The sequence below is a fragment of the Trachurus trachurus genome (assembly GCF_905171665.1).
Source record: "Trachurus trachurus genome assembly, chromosome: 9".
In the NCBI taxonomy this organism is placed as follows: domain Eukaryota; kingdom Metazoa; phylum Chordata; class Actinopteri; order Carangiformes; family Carangidae; genus Trachurus; species Trachurus trachurus.
In genome coordinates, this window is record NC_139895.1 from 6,644,916 (window position 1) to 6,660,948 (window position 16,033).

At 41.5% G+C, this 16,033-nt stretch overlaps 1 protein-coding gene across 1 annotated transcript in view; it reads left to right on the plus strand.

The window, feature by feature from the left end:
* The first annotated feature begins 1,461 nt into the window (after positions 1–1,461).
* wdfy3 (WD repeat and FYVE domain containing 3) overlaps positions 1,462–16,033 on the plus strand; it is a 178,009-nt gene continuing 163,437 nt past the window's right edge. The window contains exon 1 of the mRNA XM_083979941.1: positions 1,462–1,633. Coding sequence (XP_083836067.1) covers positions 1,536–1,633 — 98 coding nt within the window. The 5' untranslated portion in view covers positions 1,462–1,535. The remainder of the gene's footprint in view (positions 1,634–16,033) is intronic.

Sequence of the window (16,033 nt, forward strand, 5' to 3'; positions counted from 1 at the left end):
ATGCAGTCCTTCAGCAGCTTGGAAGACAAACCAAGATCTGGATGTCCAAAGGTTTCTTCAGCAAGAAATGGCCACATCCTGATCTGCATGTGCAGGGAAAACCGCCCAAATTTTAAGGGTGTCCGAAGACTTTTTTCCACCACTGTAGCTATACAAAAAGAAAGAATCTGTAATTAGAAAAGTGTAATTTTGGGGTATTTTTTTTCTTTCTTTCAAACAATTCAAAACTCATGAATATTAAATGTAGAAAGATGTAAAACAGAAAATATCTCCTGGCTGTAATGAAAAAAAAGAAATCAACATTTTCCTTAATAAAATTATCAAAACATACTTGATTATTCATTTTCTGTAGCTCTCAATTCAAACCAATCATGATATATATATAGCCTATATAAAGTGATAGATTGTAATGTAAAGCAAAAACTAGATAGATTTTATTGATCCTGAGGGAAATTTTGATAATAAAAAGAATAAAGGCTAATGTATATCGTACAATATATTTTAATTAAATTAAATGAAGCTTGTACAACAGTTTCTTCCCTGTGACAGTGAGACTGATGGCAAAAGCTAAATACCATCAGTCCTCCTGACCGTCTGTTCATGGACAATACAAATGGGAAATGTGCAATATCCATAGTGTAAAGTATCTGTTTGGTATTTATTGTCTTTTTTAAAAAACTATTTTTCTTTACTTTTTACTGTTTACATCTTTTTTTTTTTTTAATAAATGTGTGCACTTGCTTAACATATTTTTACTCTTTTATGTTTGTACTCTGAGTGTCCTCTGCACAAGCATTCCTATGAACAAATGTACAAATGGCAAATAAACCATATCTTAATCGTAATCATTATTTTTTATTTAATAACTATTATTGTTATTATTATGTAGGCCTAGGATATGTCATGCAACACCGCACCACCAACAACAATAACAATGTTGGTAATATTATTATAATTGTTTTGTCTGTAGCGGCTGCTGTTTGAGTTCAGTTTTATGTTACTTTGTGTGTGTATGCATGGACCTTCACTGAGCTCTCTGTCTTTTGTCCACTATTCAGCTTTTTAATCATTGAATGTATTATTTGTATGTTGATAATCCCCCCCCCCCCCCCCCAATTTTTTTTTTCTTTTAGGGTGACTTTTAACATCAGTCCAGGGACAACAGATGCAAAATAGCCTTTTGGCTAATTCTGGCATGTTTACATTTGTTTAAATGTTTTTATTAATGTGCAATGTCCCTGATCCTTTAACCTTTAAATAAAAATAAATAAATAATTATCCTGGATTATCCTTAGTGTTTTCCTGCATGTGTCCGACAGATGTCAGCTTCTCCCTGCAGATGTGGTCCCGGGCCCCGGGCTGAGAGGAGGAGGAGGAGGAGGAGTAGGATGCTGTTTGGAGGAAAATCAGCGCTGCCTGGGACGAGCTCGCTGCTCTGCTTATTTGGATGTTGAGGAAAAATGGCTACCGGCAGAAGGAAGCAGCAGTGAGGCACCGAGCACCGGGGATTTAAAGCACCGTGTTGTGACATATGGATGTACACGGAGCGCCCCGCATCCACTCACTCGACACATTGGAGCTTATCGTCCGCGTCAGAACCGAAGAATTTAGCCGTAAACGCCGCCGCTCACTGGTGAGTGTAAAGGCGGATACACACACACACACACACACGCTCACACAAACACACACTGGTCTCCGGAGCAGGCTAGCAAACTAGCCAGTTAGCATCGAGCTGCTATGCTAACTGGCTAGCAGCATTAGCATACACAGGAATGTTCGTGCGCTGACGTCACTGATGCTGCGTTCGAGACAACTCGCCACTCGGAGAATCTCCCGAGTTAAAACAAAAAAAACAAACAAAACAAAAAAACTCCTGAGTTCCCGACTTCAAAGCGTTCAAAGAGAGGCACCAACACGACCAGAATAACCAAAATAAAACATGGCGGACCGGGACAAACGTTGCATTTTCAGTGCTTCATGTAGCTAAAGGCATAAAAACACTGCAAAGGACACACAGCCAATTTAACTTTGACTGCATTTTGGCATTTGAATGCATTTTCATTGATGTTTTTACCGTTGACGGTGTGCAGGTTGTTGTGTGACGTCAGACAGCTGATTCTCGGAGAAGTCGGGGTAGACAGTAGATACTGTATATTTTTTAAAGCTCCGACTTCACCCCAGTGGGAGCTCCGGCATGACTTAAGGTGGTGTTTGATTTCACTTTTTCCCAAGTAGGAGGTCGGAAAGATCCGAATTCCGACTTGTCTCGAACGCAGCAGCATTATTCGTTAGGATACACAGGAATGTTCATGGGCTGACGTCACCACGGCAACAGTCGAAGCTAATGTTAGCATGTCAGCTGCAGCAGCACACACACACACACACACACACACACACACAAACAAACACATTTATACACACATAGCAATTGTTAATGACAACGTTTTTAAATGTGTTTGTGTGTAGTGTGTGTTTTATAATTGAAGGCCACACAGTTTTCTTTTCTTTTTAGCCTGTCAGTTGTGCTTGTTCAGATGCTGCGATCAGCTGGTCGCTAGGATAAGCTAAGCTAAGCTAAGCTAAGCTAAGCTAAGCTAAGCTAACCGCTGTGAGCTAACGTAGCTTAGCCCGGCGGCTACACGTTTGTGTTTGTGTTGTGTTGTGTGTTATCGATCCTATGGAGCTGTTCTTTTTAAATATATAATATATAAACATGATAATTTATCTGATTATAATATAAACAAACGAACACAGGACTGGGGTGGACTATAGTGACCGTTAGTGACCATTAACTACAGTATAATGTGACGTCGGATGGATTTATTTATTACTGACTCTGTTAATAGGAGCTGCTGCTGCTGCTGTGTCGTTGTATGTTCACCGATAATCACTGGCACTGGTGGTTTGCTGGTAATAGATAGATTAATAAATAAATAAATAAATAAACATATAGCAATGACTGGCGTTTTTTTTCGCCTGCCTGATGTGCAACTTCAAGTCACCTGAGTGTGGTCAGCGCATTGTTCCTGATTATTTCATGGTTGACTGCATGTGTGCACTGTGCATGCATGGGTGCATGAATGCATATACACAGCTATCAACCAAACACAACCAACCAGCTCAGTCTGTCTTGGATTTCTGGGGTTAAATGTGATCTATGATGAGATTAGTGTTAATACAAGCCAGTGTCATGTTTTTGTTTTTGCGGTGTGTCCCGTGGAGCTACATACAGTACTACACAGATCAGATCAGGAATAGAATAAATATGCAGCTTGTAATCCTTACTATAGCGCTTGAGCCACAGCCTGTGACCTAAGTAATAAATGCACAGTTCAGATGCACAGGAGCAGAATACGAAGACATAATGACTTGGTGAATTTTTTGCAGTTTTTGTCCTCATGCTTGTGTCGTGCAGGAATTTCTGTTTGTTTTCCCCACAGGGTAAAAACTGCAGCTGACCTGGGGCCTGTAGGTCAGTTTAGTCAAACACAGATCACCTAAAGAAAACCAAAAAACATTCACTGCTTGCCCAACCCTGACTGACAGTTTCATGAATGAGACGTTTTAAGTATCAGCTTATGTAACCACCGGGTCTGAGATCCTCTGTTGCAAGTGAGTAACAATGGCTGTGTGTGGCGAACTATCACATCTTAATCTTTCCCCAATTACATACCTGTTTCTATTCATAATTCACACCAGCATCATTAATTCACATCCTAATCTCAGTGTAATAGGTGTGAACATGCTGCTCCAATTGTTTACCCCGGTTGTCTCATGCTTTTTAAGGTTTCAACCTGCCAGAAACACAATCATCCTGCCCACTCAGAGCTGTGTGTGAGGTGTTCTCTTGGCCCGCATGGACACAATAATAACAATTATCATCATTTGTGGAGTTATTGTTTTAAAAACAGCCTCAGAAATGACAATTCAGAGCTTTCTGAGCTTTACCAAATTGGTATTTACTGCAGTTCGGCTCCATTTGTTGAGAGTCATACAGCGATGTCTGCACCAAGGAATTAAGTTTTAAGGTTTTTAGTAGGAAAAACACAGGTAGATAAAGCAGCACAGTGACTGTGGATAATAGCACATGCAAGGAAAATGTAGAAGTCTAGCAAATGATTACTTTAATTGAACACCACCTTTTACAAGCTTTTTTTCTTTTTGCTCATTAATCATTAGATGCACCATCTGATCTCTGCACCCAGACTCCTGGCTTTAGAAACCAAACCACTGCTTTGTCTAATCCGGTGAAGCTGTTGTGTGAAGTTGTTGCCGCCTCACGCCACGTTAAATATGTTTTTGTTGCATTAAATTATAATAATCCGACATGTGTCAACACTGCTGCTTCAAAGCAAAAGCAGCAGTCCTTACTGAGACTGACTGGCAGATGAACACACGTTACTGTCTGTTTATGTCATCAACCACCTTTGGGAGTAACTGATGACCATTTGAATTGCTCTAATCTAATAGAAAAACTCTGATTTGGTAAAGTAGCTGTTGATATTTGGGCCGGCCTGCCTCTGTAACATTTAGACGCTAATTGAGTTTAGTCCTGCGTACAGACAGAGCCCTGTGTGCAGGACGCTCTGGTTTCATGTCCTTTGCTGAACCTAAAAAAAAAAACCATATTAGTTAATAAGCTAATAAGCCGACATTAGTTTAGGAGTACTGCTTGAACGATTAGTTGATTATCTTGATGACTGTCAGATGATTGTTGGACAAAAGCAGCTATTTAAAGAGGAACTATTATGCTACATTTTACCTTAATTAAACAGCTTCAGAGTAACTGTGACGGTTAAAGCAATGACTTGTAATGGCCTTCCACCTAGCGTCTCTTGGTTGAAAACCAACCTGGTAAGATCAGAGCCTCCGACCCGGTGTCCCAGCTCTCGTCTCTGCGGCACCGCCACACAAACATAACGCGCCCCGTAACCCGTAATCTCTTGTTTATGACGGATTAAACTACACAAATAAACAAAGGGTAACATCTTTTATGATAAATAACGATATCTACCGCTCCATGGATGCAGATTAGTTGAAAACAAATGCACATGCCTCTATTCTGTGCAAAAATTTAGGGTTGGACCAATGTGGGATTATTAGGGCCAATATTAGGGAGTAAAGAATTTATGATACTTCCACATTTCTTTTGCACTGACCCCTCAGATATGGTTCAAACACTTTTTTTTTTTTTTTTTTTTACTGTTTAACGATAAATTACTTTTATTTCTGCAGTAACTGCTGGAAAAATAGATAAATCAGTAGAAATAGGTGGAAATCCTCTAATGAATAATTGTCCACTTTGTTGAGATAAAACCACAAACAATAACACAATTTTTTTCTAGCGGATCAATCAATGACAGGACTTCATTCCTACATTATAACCAGATAGTTTGTAGTTCACCTGCAAAGTTGGAAACCCCAGTTGTTGATATAATTTAAAAGCGTTAAGTTAAAACAGTGGATGGAAATAAAAAGCCAAAGTGCCGTTAATCACAGCGCTGTCGTTTTTCCATGTGGTTTGAACACAACCAGAGACGGCAGAAATATTTCGCATGAAACTAATTACATGGAAAGGAAAACAAGAGAGTGTTGAAATGTTCCTGCTGCTAACCACCAAGAACTGTGAAATGTTTCGCATTAGCCCACTTTGCTCTGCAACCAAATGGGCTTCTTGTGAAACATTGTTAGTGTTGTTTACAGAGGGAACGCGACATACTGGACTTTACTGGATTTATCATGAAGTGACAACCCATTATTTATAAAGTATAGACTCTGACATCACACACAAAGATGCACAACCAACAATTACACCAACAATCTGCTTATTGGCTGATTGTTTGTAGGTTTGCAACCACATTTAATATATATGCTAATTAATTAGTGTTCAAACCTCAAACTTTAAGGTTTTTCCTGGAATTTTATTTTCCACATTTGCACAGTATGTTCAGTTTAGATTGTTAAACCCTCGGGGTCTTCAATACACAACGTTTTCTGTGATTTACTGAGACTTTTCCTCTAAAACCTGCTGGTAGTTGAAGGTGCGATAAAGTAAAATGAAGTGAAGTCATAACTGTGACCTTCAGGGACTTCCTTTCATCTGCCTCCATCCTCGCCGCACGTTCACCGCTAACGGGAACTGGAAGTGTGAAACTCCAGTTCAGTTGCTTCAGCTGGAGTTTAGTCTCCAAGGGGCTGAAGCTGCTGCTTAGGACTTATTAAAATCACACAGTGTTCAACTGAGTTTTCATTGGTATTGAAGTGCATTTCTCTCCAGGGGCGTTTAGAGAAGTTATTCCCATTCACGCTGTTTTAATCTGCGTTTTTTGTGAATTCTTAAAATGATGACATTTCAACATGTTAACCATCGATTTTCCAGAACAGTTAATACTGTGACTGAACTTTGCCATGGTTATATCAGTCCAGTCAATAAATATAGTACTGTACTATCATGTGCACACTAGGACAGCTTTTATTCATTTGAAGTTGCAAATTCAAGAAATGATAATCCCTATCATCATAAAGCCACAAATTTGCAAGAAAAAAAACTTAATGTGAGTTTTCTTATAGAGAGCCTAAACGGAAACGCCCTTTCCCGTGTCAGTTGGTGACGTATTTTTTGTGGGACACCAGGGGCCTCATGTATCAATACCTGCGTGGATTTCATACTGAAACATGGCGTACGCCAAAATCCAGAAACTGTCGTACGCACAAAGAAAATCTGATGTATCAAAGTGTGCGTACGCATGGATCCTAGCACTTTTCCTTTGTACATCCCAATCAACGTGGAATTGAGCGCACATGTATAAGTGGTAATCTCCTCCCTGTCCACGCCCCCATTTAAATATGCAAATCAATGTAAATAAGGCCTGCACCAAAGATTCCCTTCTCTTTACGGTCAGAAAACACCATGAAAAACTGTGAGGAACAGCAATTTAACCAAATTTGAGTTGAAGGTGCTCCTCGATAAAGTTGAGCCGTGTAAACATCTTTTTTTTTTTTTTTTTTTTGCCGTCCTCCGGCACCATCACAAAGGGGGTGGGAGAGTGTGTGTGTGATATAAAGGTGAACGTGAGGCGGAGGACCGCTGTCATCCCAGATGAAAGCAGACAGTGTACTCTAATTAAATTATGTGAAATGGATTTACAATTTTATTTGCCTTCTTTTATACACAGATCGCGTAGTAAATAAATGCAGACGTGCGCCAGGGAGGCTGATAAAGACACATGTCCAACTTTACGCATGTGTTTATTGACATTAAGTACTTCACACAGTCTGTGTAGTTTAACCAGCAAAAAGAAAGTCACTGACAGCGTGATATTTCGGCAGACATGCTCAATGTGCATCGGGGGGTTACATAGGACAATTAAACAAATACATTTACTTTGCGCGCATACAGTCCCAGGCTGTAATCTGTACCCAGCTATGCTGAATGAATGATTCGTGCGCTGAACCAGCCATCTCGCCACAATGTTTGTTAATATGTGATGCATTTACGCATCACATAGATCTGTACATTTATAGTATAAAAATGCTTCCTGTTCACAGTGTGCTCAGCACCTGAATGGAGGCGATGGCTCCCCGACGTGTCGCGCTCTCAGGCCGGTTGCAGCGCACTGCGCTCAGTTCCAAGAGAATTGCCCTCGGAGTCATCATGTGCAAAAAAAAAAAAAAAAACCTCCGGGACTCGTGTGCACTTCGCACTGCAGCATCTGCAATATCTTAAGACTAAAGCTGATGCTATTTTCTGCACCACTTTGCGCATGCTTTTCTATCCACCTATCTAATTGCAACATGTGGATGGGTTAGTTGTTCATAAATGTGTCTCTGATGTGCACATTACTCTGAGGACTAATTGTTTTCACATTATTAACAGTTTCACAGCTTCACCTCTAAGTGTCGCCAAAGGAACAATAGCTGTAGAAACGTGCGTACGCCAGCTATGGAGTTGGCGTGGGCCACCGCACTTTTCCACGGTCATTTCACTTTTGATACATCTGAACGTTGGCGTGGAAAATGACGTACGCCACTTTTTTGTGCTTACGCAACATTGATACATGAGGCCCCAGATCTGTAGTCCGTAAAGCGTCTTCACACAAATTACATTCTTCCGTTGCCGTTTTACGATAAACTGCTGATTTCTCGGCATGAAACGTGATGTTTTAAACAGGTAGAGGACATATTTTTTTCTCATGACACAATTCAATCGGATCACGAAATAAAACTTTGACTCTCGTTCACTTACATGGAGACATTTTCCGAATTGAGACCCCTTGGTGACGTTACTTCCTGCTTCCGCTTCGGCTCTCTATAAATAAAGGAAGGAAATTCATCTCGATGATTCTGAACTAAAATAAAAACTGTTTTTTTTATTACAAAGTCCACACGCAAAATAGAATTTGATCATGTTTCACATCGTGCAAAACAAGCAACGTCTGTTCAACTCTGCGAAAATTTTTTTTAAAATTTTCTCACAAATTTGTGACTTCAAACATTCAGAAATGTGTCTCTGTTCTGGTGCTAATATGTCATTGTATCCTTTCTGTTCCGGTATACAGTATAGTACATGTGTTAAAGAGCTAAGCTGAGTATCAAGGATTTTATCAGCTCAGGTACCCAGAAAACAAACAACTAAACAAACAAATAAACATACATACACAACTAAAACAACTTTCTTTCCACCAGATCCAGATGTGTTTATCATCTGGAGCTGCACCAGCTTGTACAACCTCCTCGATCTCAGCACCATGAATAATGTTGTAATCCCAAACATTACACACTGACTCTTATAACGTGAGGAGAAACTCATACTAGATGCTTTTTTCTTCCTTTGTACCATGTTTGGTTAAAATCAGTTCAGTTCTCTTTGTGTGAAAACAACCGCCACCGCCGACAATAGTTGAACGCCAACAACCTTTTATATTTTTTTCAGAACGGTGTATTTCTGTGTGATCACGTGCGACGCTGCGATCGGTGTTTAGCTCATCGCTGATCGTGTTGATTGATCCAGGTATTAACTGTTTAATGACAGAACAGAGGAAAGAGCAGCTGGAACACAGTGTTTGATATGTGTGCGTTGGCGACTTGACAGCTGCAGCTCTGCTTTCTGAAACTGTATTTTAGAGGAACAAAAGTGAACAGCGTTGTTTGTTAACGTTGCCATGACAGCGTTTGTCTGTCTGGCTGCTGAACTGGGACAAAAACAACAACAACAACAACAAAAAAAAAAGTTCTCAGAAAATGGAATTAGACTAATGCACACAAACAAATCTGTCCGTGTGCCTCCCTGTGTGTGTGTCTGTGTGTGTGTGTGTGTGTTGTGCACTTTGCGAGGCTCTTCTTGTTATTGATTAAGTGAAGCCGGATCGCTACATTAAAACCTGCTGGATAATGCAGAACAAGGCCAAATGCTAATTTCCCTTTCAGTGCACCAAGTGAACTCTCTCAGGCCATGAAAGAGCGAGCCAGCCTCGGTGTGTGTGTGTGTGTGTGTGTGTGTGTCTCTGTGTGTGTGTGTGTGTGTGTGTGTGTGAAGACGCCATGTCGGCTCCAGACTGAAGTTGTAGTTTGTTCTTAATGAACCCACCGGGGAGAAACGGCGTCATCACGAGAGTCAACACAGCTCTGAAATCACTGTCACTCACTTCACACATCCCATAATACTGTATAAACACATGCACTGTGTGAGTTGTGTGTTTTCAATATACATGCACGTTCAAAGCCATAAAGTGTGCGCACAATATTCTATTGTCAATTAAGTTTTATGTTGGATTATAGAGTTAATGCATCACTGTGGTGAGAGAACAAACATGGACTCATTTAAATTCAATAAAGATCGGTGATAAATATTTATTCATCTGTCCATAAATGCATCAAATAGCTGAACATTCATTACAATAATCATGGGTATTATAGTTTTCTTTCTCTTACACTACTAATGGAGATACCCATTAGAGTTTCAAAACTATTTAAAATATTGAAAATAAATAAATGCATAATAATAATTCCTGGTAGAGTTACATTTTAAGAAGTTTTTAAAGGAACATTCAAGTGTTTTTAGAGATTTACGTCCTGATTAACAGCCATCTGACTGGAGAAGAGTGAGTTAGCAGTTGGCGTTCTTGCAGTTTTATTTCAAATGTTCATTTCATAAACCTTCAGTCATTGCTGCTGCAGAAACTCTGACTTGTTTGCATGTGAAGCCAACACACAGTTCTTTGAAATACATTAATTTTAATGCATTTGTATATGTATAGGTGCATCTCAATAAATTAGAATGTCATGGAAAAGTCAATTTCCAGTAGTTCAAGGCAAACAGCCCCAACCAAGTATTGAGTGTAGATGGACATACTTTTCAGAAGGCCAACATTTCCATATAAAAAAAATTAAAAAAATTTAAATTGGTATTTTGTAACGTTCAATTTGAATTTTAGGTCTTCATAAGCTACAATCATTATTATTAAAAGACATTAAATAAATCAAGACACAACATGTTTTATTCTGTGTGTAATGGATCTATATAATGTATTAGTTTCACTTTTTGAATTGAATTACTGACATAAATAAACTTTTACATGATATTCTAATGTATTGAGATGCACATGTATATATATTGTGAATAGTATGCTGGGTTTTCTTACACATCTTTGCGTATCCTTACATACAGCACCATACTGATGCACTCACAACAAGTGGATCTTTGCATCTCTATTTCTATCGGTATCGTCCACATTTGTGGACGATACCGATAGAAATAGAGAATAACTGCAGCTGCATCCTGTTGTATTACATCACAGATGATCTATAAGTCTTAGTTTTCTTCTGTGGTGATGTGTTTGTGTTGATCTGAGCTGAAGGGTCAGAGGAGACTCTCTACACTTCCTGTTGTAATGGTTGAGTTGAAGTGGGGGGGGGGGGGGGGGGGGGGGGGTGGTATTTCCCCCCCCAGCTGTGTTTATTGCTGCACTTTCCCAGTGTGTGATGTTCCCAGGCTGTATCCTTGACGACCTTAAATCCGAGCTTGGCTGTTATTAGTGTTTACTGCATTATTTATGAAAATATATCTGTGTAGTCAGTGATGTGAAATCCTGATCCCAGATCAGTGGCTGCTGAGCTGCCTTAATGAGGGCAGGTTTCAGGCGGAGAGGAGCACAAAGCTCAACTCAACTGTGGAGCTGTTCAAGTTAGAGAGAAGAAACCCTGAGGCTGTGAAAGCACAACAGGTCTGAGAGGCTGTTACTGCACACGCCTTCACTCCTCTGCTGCTGCTGCTGCTGCTGCTGCTGCTGCATGAGGAGCAGCAGATCATGTAGCTGGCTTCACTCAGTCACTACGACTACGTTTACATTAAATTACGGCCTTAATCCGACTATAACTGGACGGATAAAGTGCATGTAAACACGTTAGTCCGACCCAGACTGGGCTTCTCCAGATCCGACTAAAACAGCCAGATGTTGCGTTTGGAAACCGGTTTTCTTCTGCGGGCATTCGCCTTAAAGGGATAGTTCAACATTTTGGCAAATTGGCCCAAGTTGCCATAATCCCTGTAGTCATAGCAGTAGGTTCGTTACCTTTAATTGTCGGTGCAAGCTATTTTTAGAACGGTGGAGCAGAGCTGTGAGCTGCTCAGAGCTATGCTATGGAGGCTAATGGGATTTCTTGGTTTCCCTCATTAAACTCATCAAATACACAATCCAACAACTCCAAAACGTTCTGGTGGACAAGTTGTGACCTGCACATTCACCACGCTATGAGACAATAACAGAACGTTACCAGACAGAGTTGTTTTAGAGGGAAATGCAGAGACTGCTTGATGAAAAACTGTCCCTAAAGGCAACGCGCATCAGCAGTTTTGCATGAATTTCCCTCTAAAACAACTCCGTCTGGTAACGTTGTGTTATTATCTCATAGTGTGGTGAATGTGCAGGTCACAACTTGTCCACCAGAGCGTTGTGGAGTTGTTCCTAATGCGTTAGCACCGATGCGTTTCACATAACCAGTCTGTCTTTACACCACAAGGTTCAAGACGCCCAATTCCCATTTTTTCCTCTCAAGTGGCACTGATCACATCTGTAACATGAACGTGTAAACGGCGAAAAACCCCCCGCATGATATCGGATATTATCAGATCGGATTCAGGCCCCTGTTATGTGTGGAAATAAATCAAATCAATCGAAACAAATTGGATATCCGGATGTGTCTGCAGTCGAAACAGATGTACGTCATCAATAATGCGCCGATAGAGCATATTGATGACCGTGTGTGTTGTTAACCTGCAGCCGGGCGGGCGGACTTCCTCTTCTGCTTTGGTAGCCAACCATGTCTACTACGCATACGGTTTGTTTCATGCAAGCAAAGCAGGTGTAAATGCAGATATCAGATATGGTTCACTTCAGGAGAACATGTAAACAGACGGAGGGAAAAATCGGATATAGGCAACAAATCAGGATTGAGCATCAAGGCCTGCAGAGTAACTGACGGCCTCATTTCCATCCGGCCCAGCCAGCGTACACACTTCAGCGCGGTCTTCAGTGAAACCACAGGACTGGCGGGTTCTCCGGCTGTTCCCGTACCAGGCTCCAGGAGAGGAGAGGAGAGTTCCCTTCAACCTTTTCCAGCTCGTGACTTTTACAGAGAATGTGAAACTCCCCCAAGTCGCAGCAGCTTTTCACTGTTCTGTTGTGAATCTGAGCGAGCAGCACTTTTAGTCTGTGGAGCCTGAAGTGTCGTCTTGTCCAACCAACCCAACGATATTTAATTTACAGTCGTTTGATTTCAGAGAAAAGAAGCAAATCCCCCTCACATAATAGATGAGTTTCATGTTCATAAACGAATCCCCTGGTCTTTACGTTTTCCAGCGACATGAAGGGAGTTCAGGATATAAATAATGCTACTTGATTTACTTCACGTTAGAGTCAAAAGGGTTATTTGATTAATCAATTATTCTATAACTGATAGCTGCAGTTGTTTTCCTTCAAACAAAAATAGTGAAAAATAATGAATATTATTGCGTAAATTAATAACTCCAAAGCTGTAACATCTCCAGCGTCAGACTTTGCTGCTTTTCTTTATCTTAAATGATTTTAGGATTTGGGCTGCTCTGGGAAAATCTGATGAATATTCTCAGTCCCCTCGGAGAAAGGAAACCCATCGTCTTTAGTGAGCTAGCGAGGCCAATGCCTACCACGCTGGCAATATTTTGCAAGTGCACCGTTGTTGTGGCGCTGGTCACAATGATTGTGATTGGTTGAAAGAAATCCAAACGGCCGGGGCGTTTTTTTTTAACTCCAATTGCAGAATCATAGGCCGACCAGCCAGACCCTTTTTCTCTGGAGGAGGGTCTGGTAAACGAGACTATAGACAAAATAACTTTAATTACCACACATACACACAAAAAGTACCGAAGACACAAACCGTTTTATACCGGTGCATACCAAATGTGGCGTAATGCATTACGTTGACATGGCTAGGACCACTGGATAAAAGAGATGAATGCTACAGCGGATGTTAGCGAAGTTAGTCACTTTGCCCCACAGTAAATTTTGGACTCATTTGTCACAAGCCACATCTCTTCTTAATAGTTTGACACAAAAATGGCAATTTTCAGACGGACAATTCAGGAGAAAATGAACTTTGTTCAAGACCTGTCTCTGTCAAACAAACGTTCGTGAACGGCCACGCTAATTACACGTCACTGTTAGCTGTGTAAATGTTTAATGTCATCATAAGAAAATATAAATAGCTCACTTTTGTCTACCTACAACTTTTCTAAATCCTCACGACCAATCACGATGTGCCATGTCATCGCAAGTCGCGGCCCCAGACAAATCTGGCAGCCCGGACACATTTGGTATCTACAAAAATCAAAACATTTGGTACTGTTTTGATTCAGATGGGAAAGGTATCCATCCCTAAACCTCATCATAACATGGTGACAACTTCCCACTTCCTGCCTCTCTCTCTGTCTCTCAGAGCAGCTGATGTCATAATAATGCAAAGTTAATGTGAACTCGGTGGACCTGGACGCACGGAACCACGACTAAATCCCCTTATGATGAATCTTTAATGGTCTTTGCTACTGTGGGATATGCACACCCCCTCTCTCCCTCCTTCCTCCCTCCTTCCTCCCTCCTTCCTCCCCCCTACTTTTCTGGTCTAAATGGTACGATCCTCTCGGTGTGTGACGGCCATAGCCACCACCACACACACTCCTCCCTCTCCTCCTCCTCCTCTTCCTCCAAAGCCCTGTACACCCCACCCGGTGTCAGGGGGGGATCAGCTGTGCCAGTCCCGGCAGGCCACACACACATACAGACACACACATACACACACTCTCTGGCAAACAAAGCCCCTGGCACTGCCAACGGAGACGAGCCATGCCTCCGCGCTCAGCCTCTCCTCCTCTTCTCACGCCGCCGTGAGGGGGAAGGCATGACACCATTGTCGTCGTCTCCACCTCATCAAAGGGACGACAGCTTTTCTTTTTTTTTTTTGGAAGGAAGGAAGGAAAGGAGTCGCTCTCTCTCCGTTTCTAGTGGAATATCTATCTATATCTATATGTTTTTTCCTCTGCTTCCTCCTCCACCGCCGATGAGTTGAGATGCTGGCTGAACGCAGGGAAAACAGCAGGTAGGGAAAAAAAACAACAAATCAAGAGGTTGGTGCTGAGCCTGTCTCCGCGGCGACCAACTGATAACTTACAAAGCTTGGTTTATTGTCATTATTGATGTTAAAAAGCTGTTTGGTAGAATGACAGGAGCGCTGGTCGTGCAATACGCTTCGATTGTCACCATCACCACCATCATCATCATCATCATCATCACCAGCATCGAGCGGCGAGGGCTGCAACAGACGGAGCTACTGTATCTATCTGTAACCAAACACCCTGGTGTCTCTGTGGAGCGGCCGCGAGCAGGAAGACAGAGCAGCTCCGGCTCAACGAGGCTGCATTTAACTTTGAACCAGAAGAGCAGAGAGCAGAGAGAGGTGTTGGCCGAAGATGTTCGGTTCTCTCTTTTTTTTTTCTGTGTGTGTAAAGTTGTTGTTGTTGATGCATTCACACAACGTAGGACATCTTTTGGATATCATTGCTCACAGATATAATGAATTGGCAAAAGGTTAAAGGGATAGTTAAACATTTTTGGCAAATACGCCCATTGCCATAATCCCTATAGTTATAGAGGAAGGTTAATTACCTTTAGTTGTCGGTGCATGTTGTTTTGAGATCGGCGGAGCAGAGACGTGAGCTGTTCAGAGAATGCAATGGAGGTGAACGGTACAGGTCCCCTGTCCCTCATCAAATGCACAATTCAACAACGAATCCAAAAATGGAATTGTCCTTTAAAGGGATACTTCACCCAAAATCGATAATTCACCAATCGTCTACTCACCGTCATGCCAAGGAAGGGTTTGGAGAACTTTCAGAGTCATCAAAACGCTTTAGGAGTTCCAGGGGGGGTCCAGCTGGCAACGAATTTTCATATAATGGTGGTGGATAGAGCTCACTTTTGAATCGTCCAAAACACACACTATGAAACATCCAGATACCTCCATACTGCCTGTCTGTACTGACCCAAGTGTCCTGAAGCCCCCACATTAAAAAGTTGTTGGGAAAAAATGTATTTGATCTCTGTTTTTATCCTTGTTGTAGCAGTAGCTCCCAGTGGCTGCACGAGATTTGCTGCGAGATGTTCTTCCGTGTTTGCATCATACATGGTTTCCATGGTTTACAACGACGAACGAGCATCTCGCAGCAAATCTCGCACATCTCGTGCAGCTACTGCTACAACAAGGCTAAAAACAGAGATCAAATGAATTTTTTCCCAACAACTTTTACATGTGGCAGCTTCAGGACACTTGGGTCAGTAGACGAGCAGTATGGAGGTATCTGGATGTTTCATAGTGTGTGTTTTGGACGATTCAAAAGTGAACTCTATCCGCCGCCATTATATGAAAATCCGTTGTCAGCCGAACCCCCCCTGGAACTCCTAAAGCGTTTTGATGACTCTGAAAGTTCTCCAAACCCTTCCTTGGC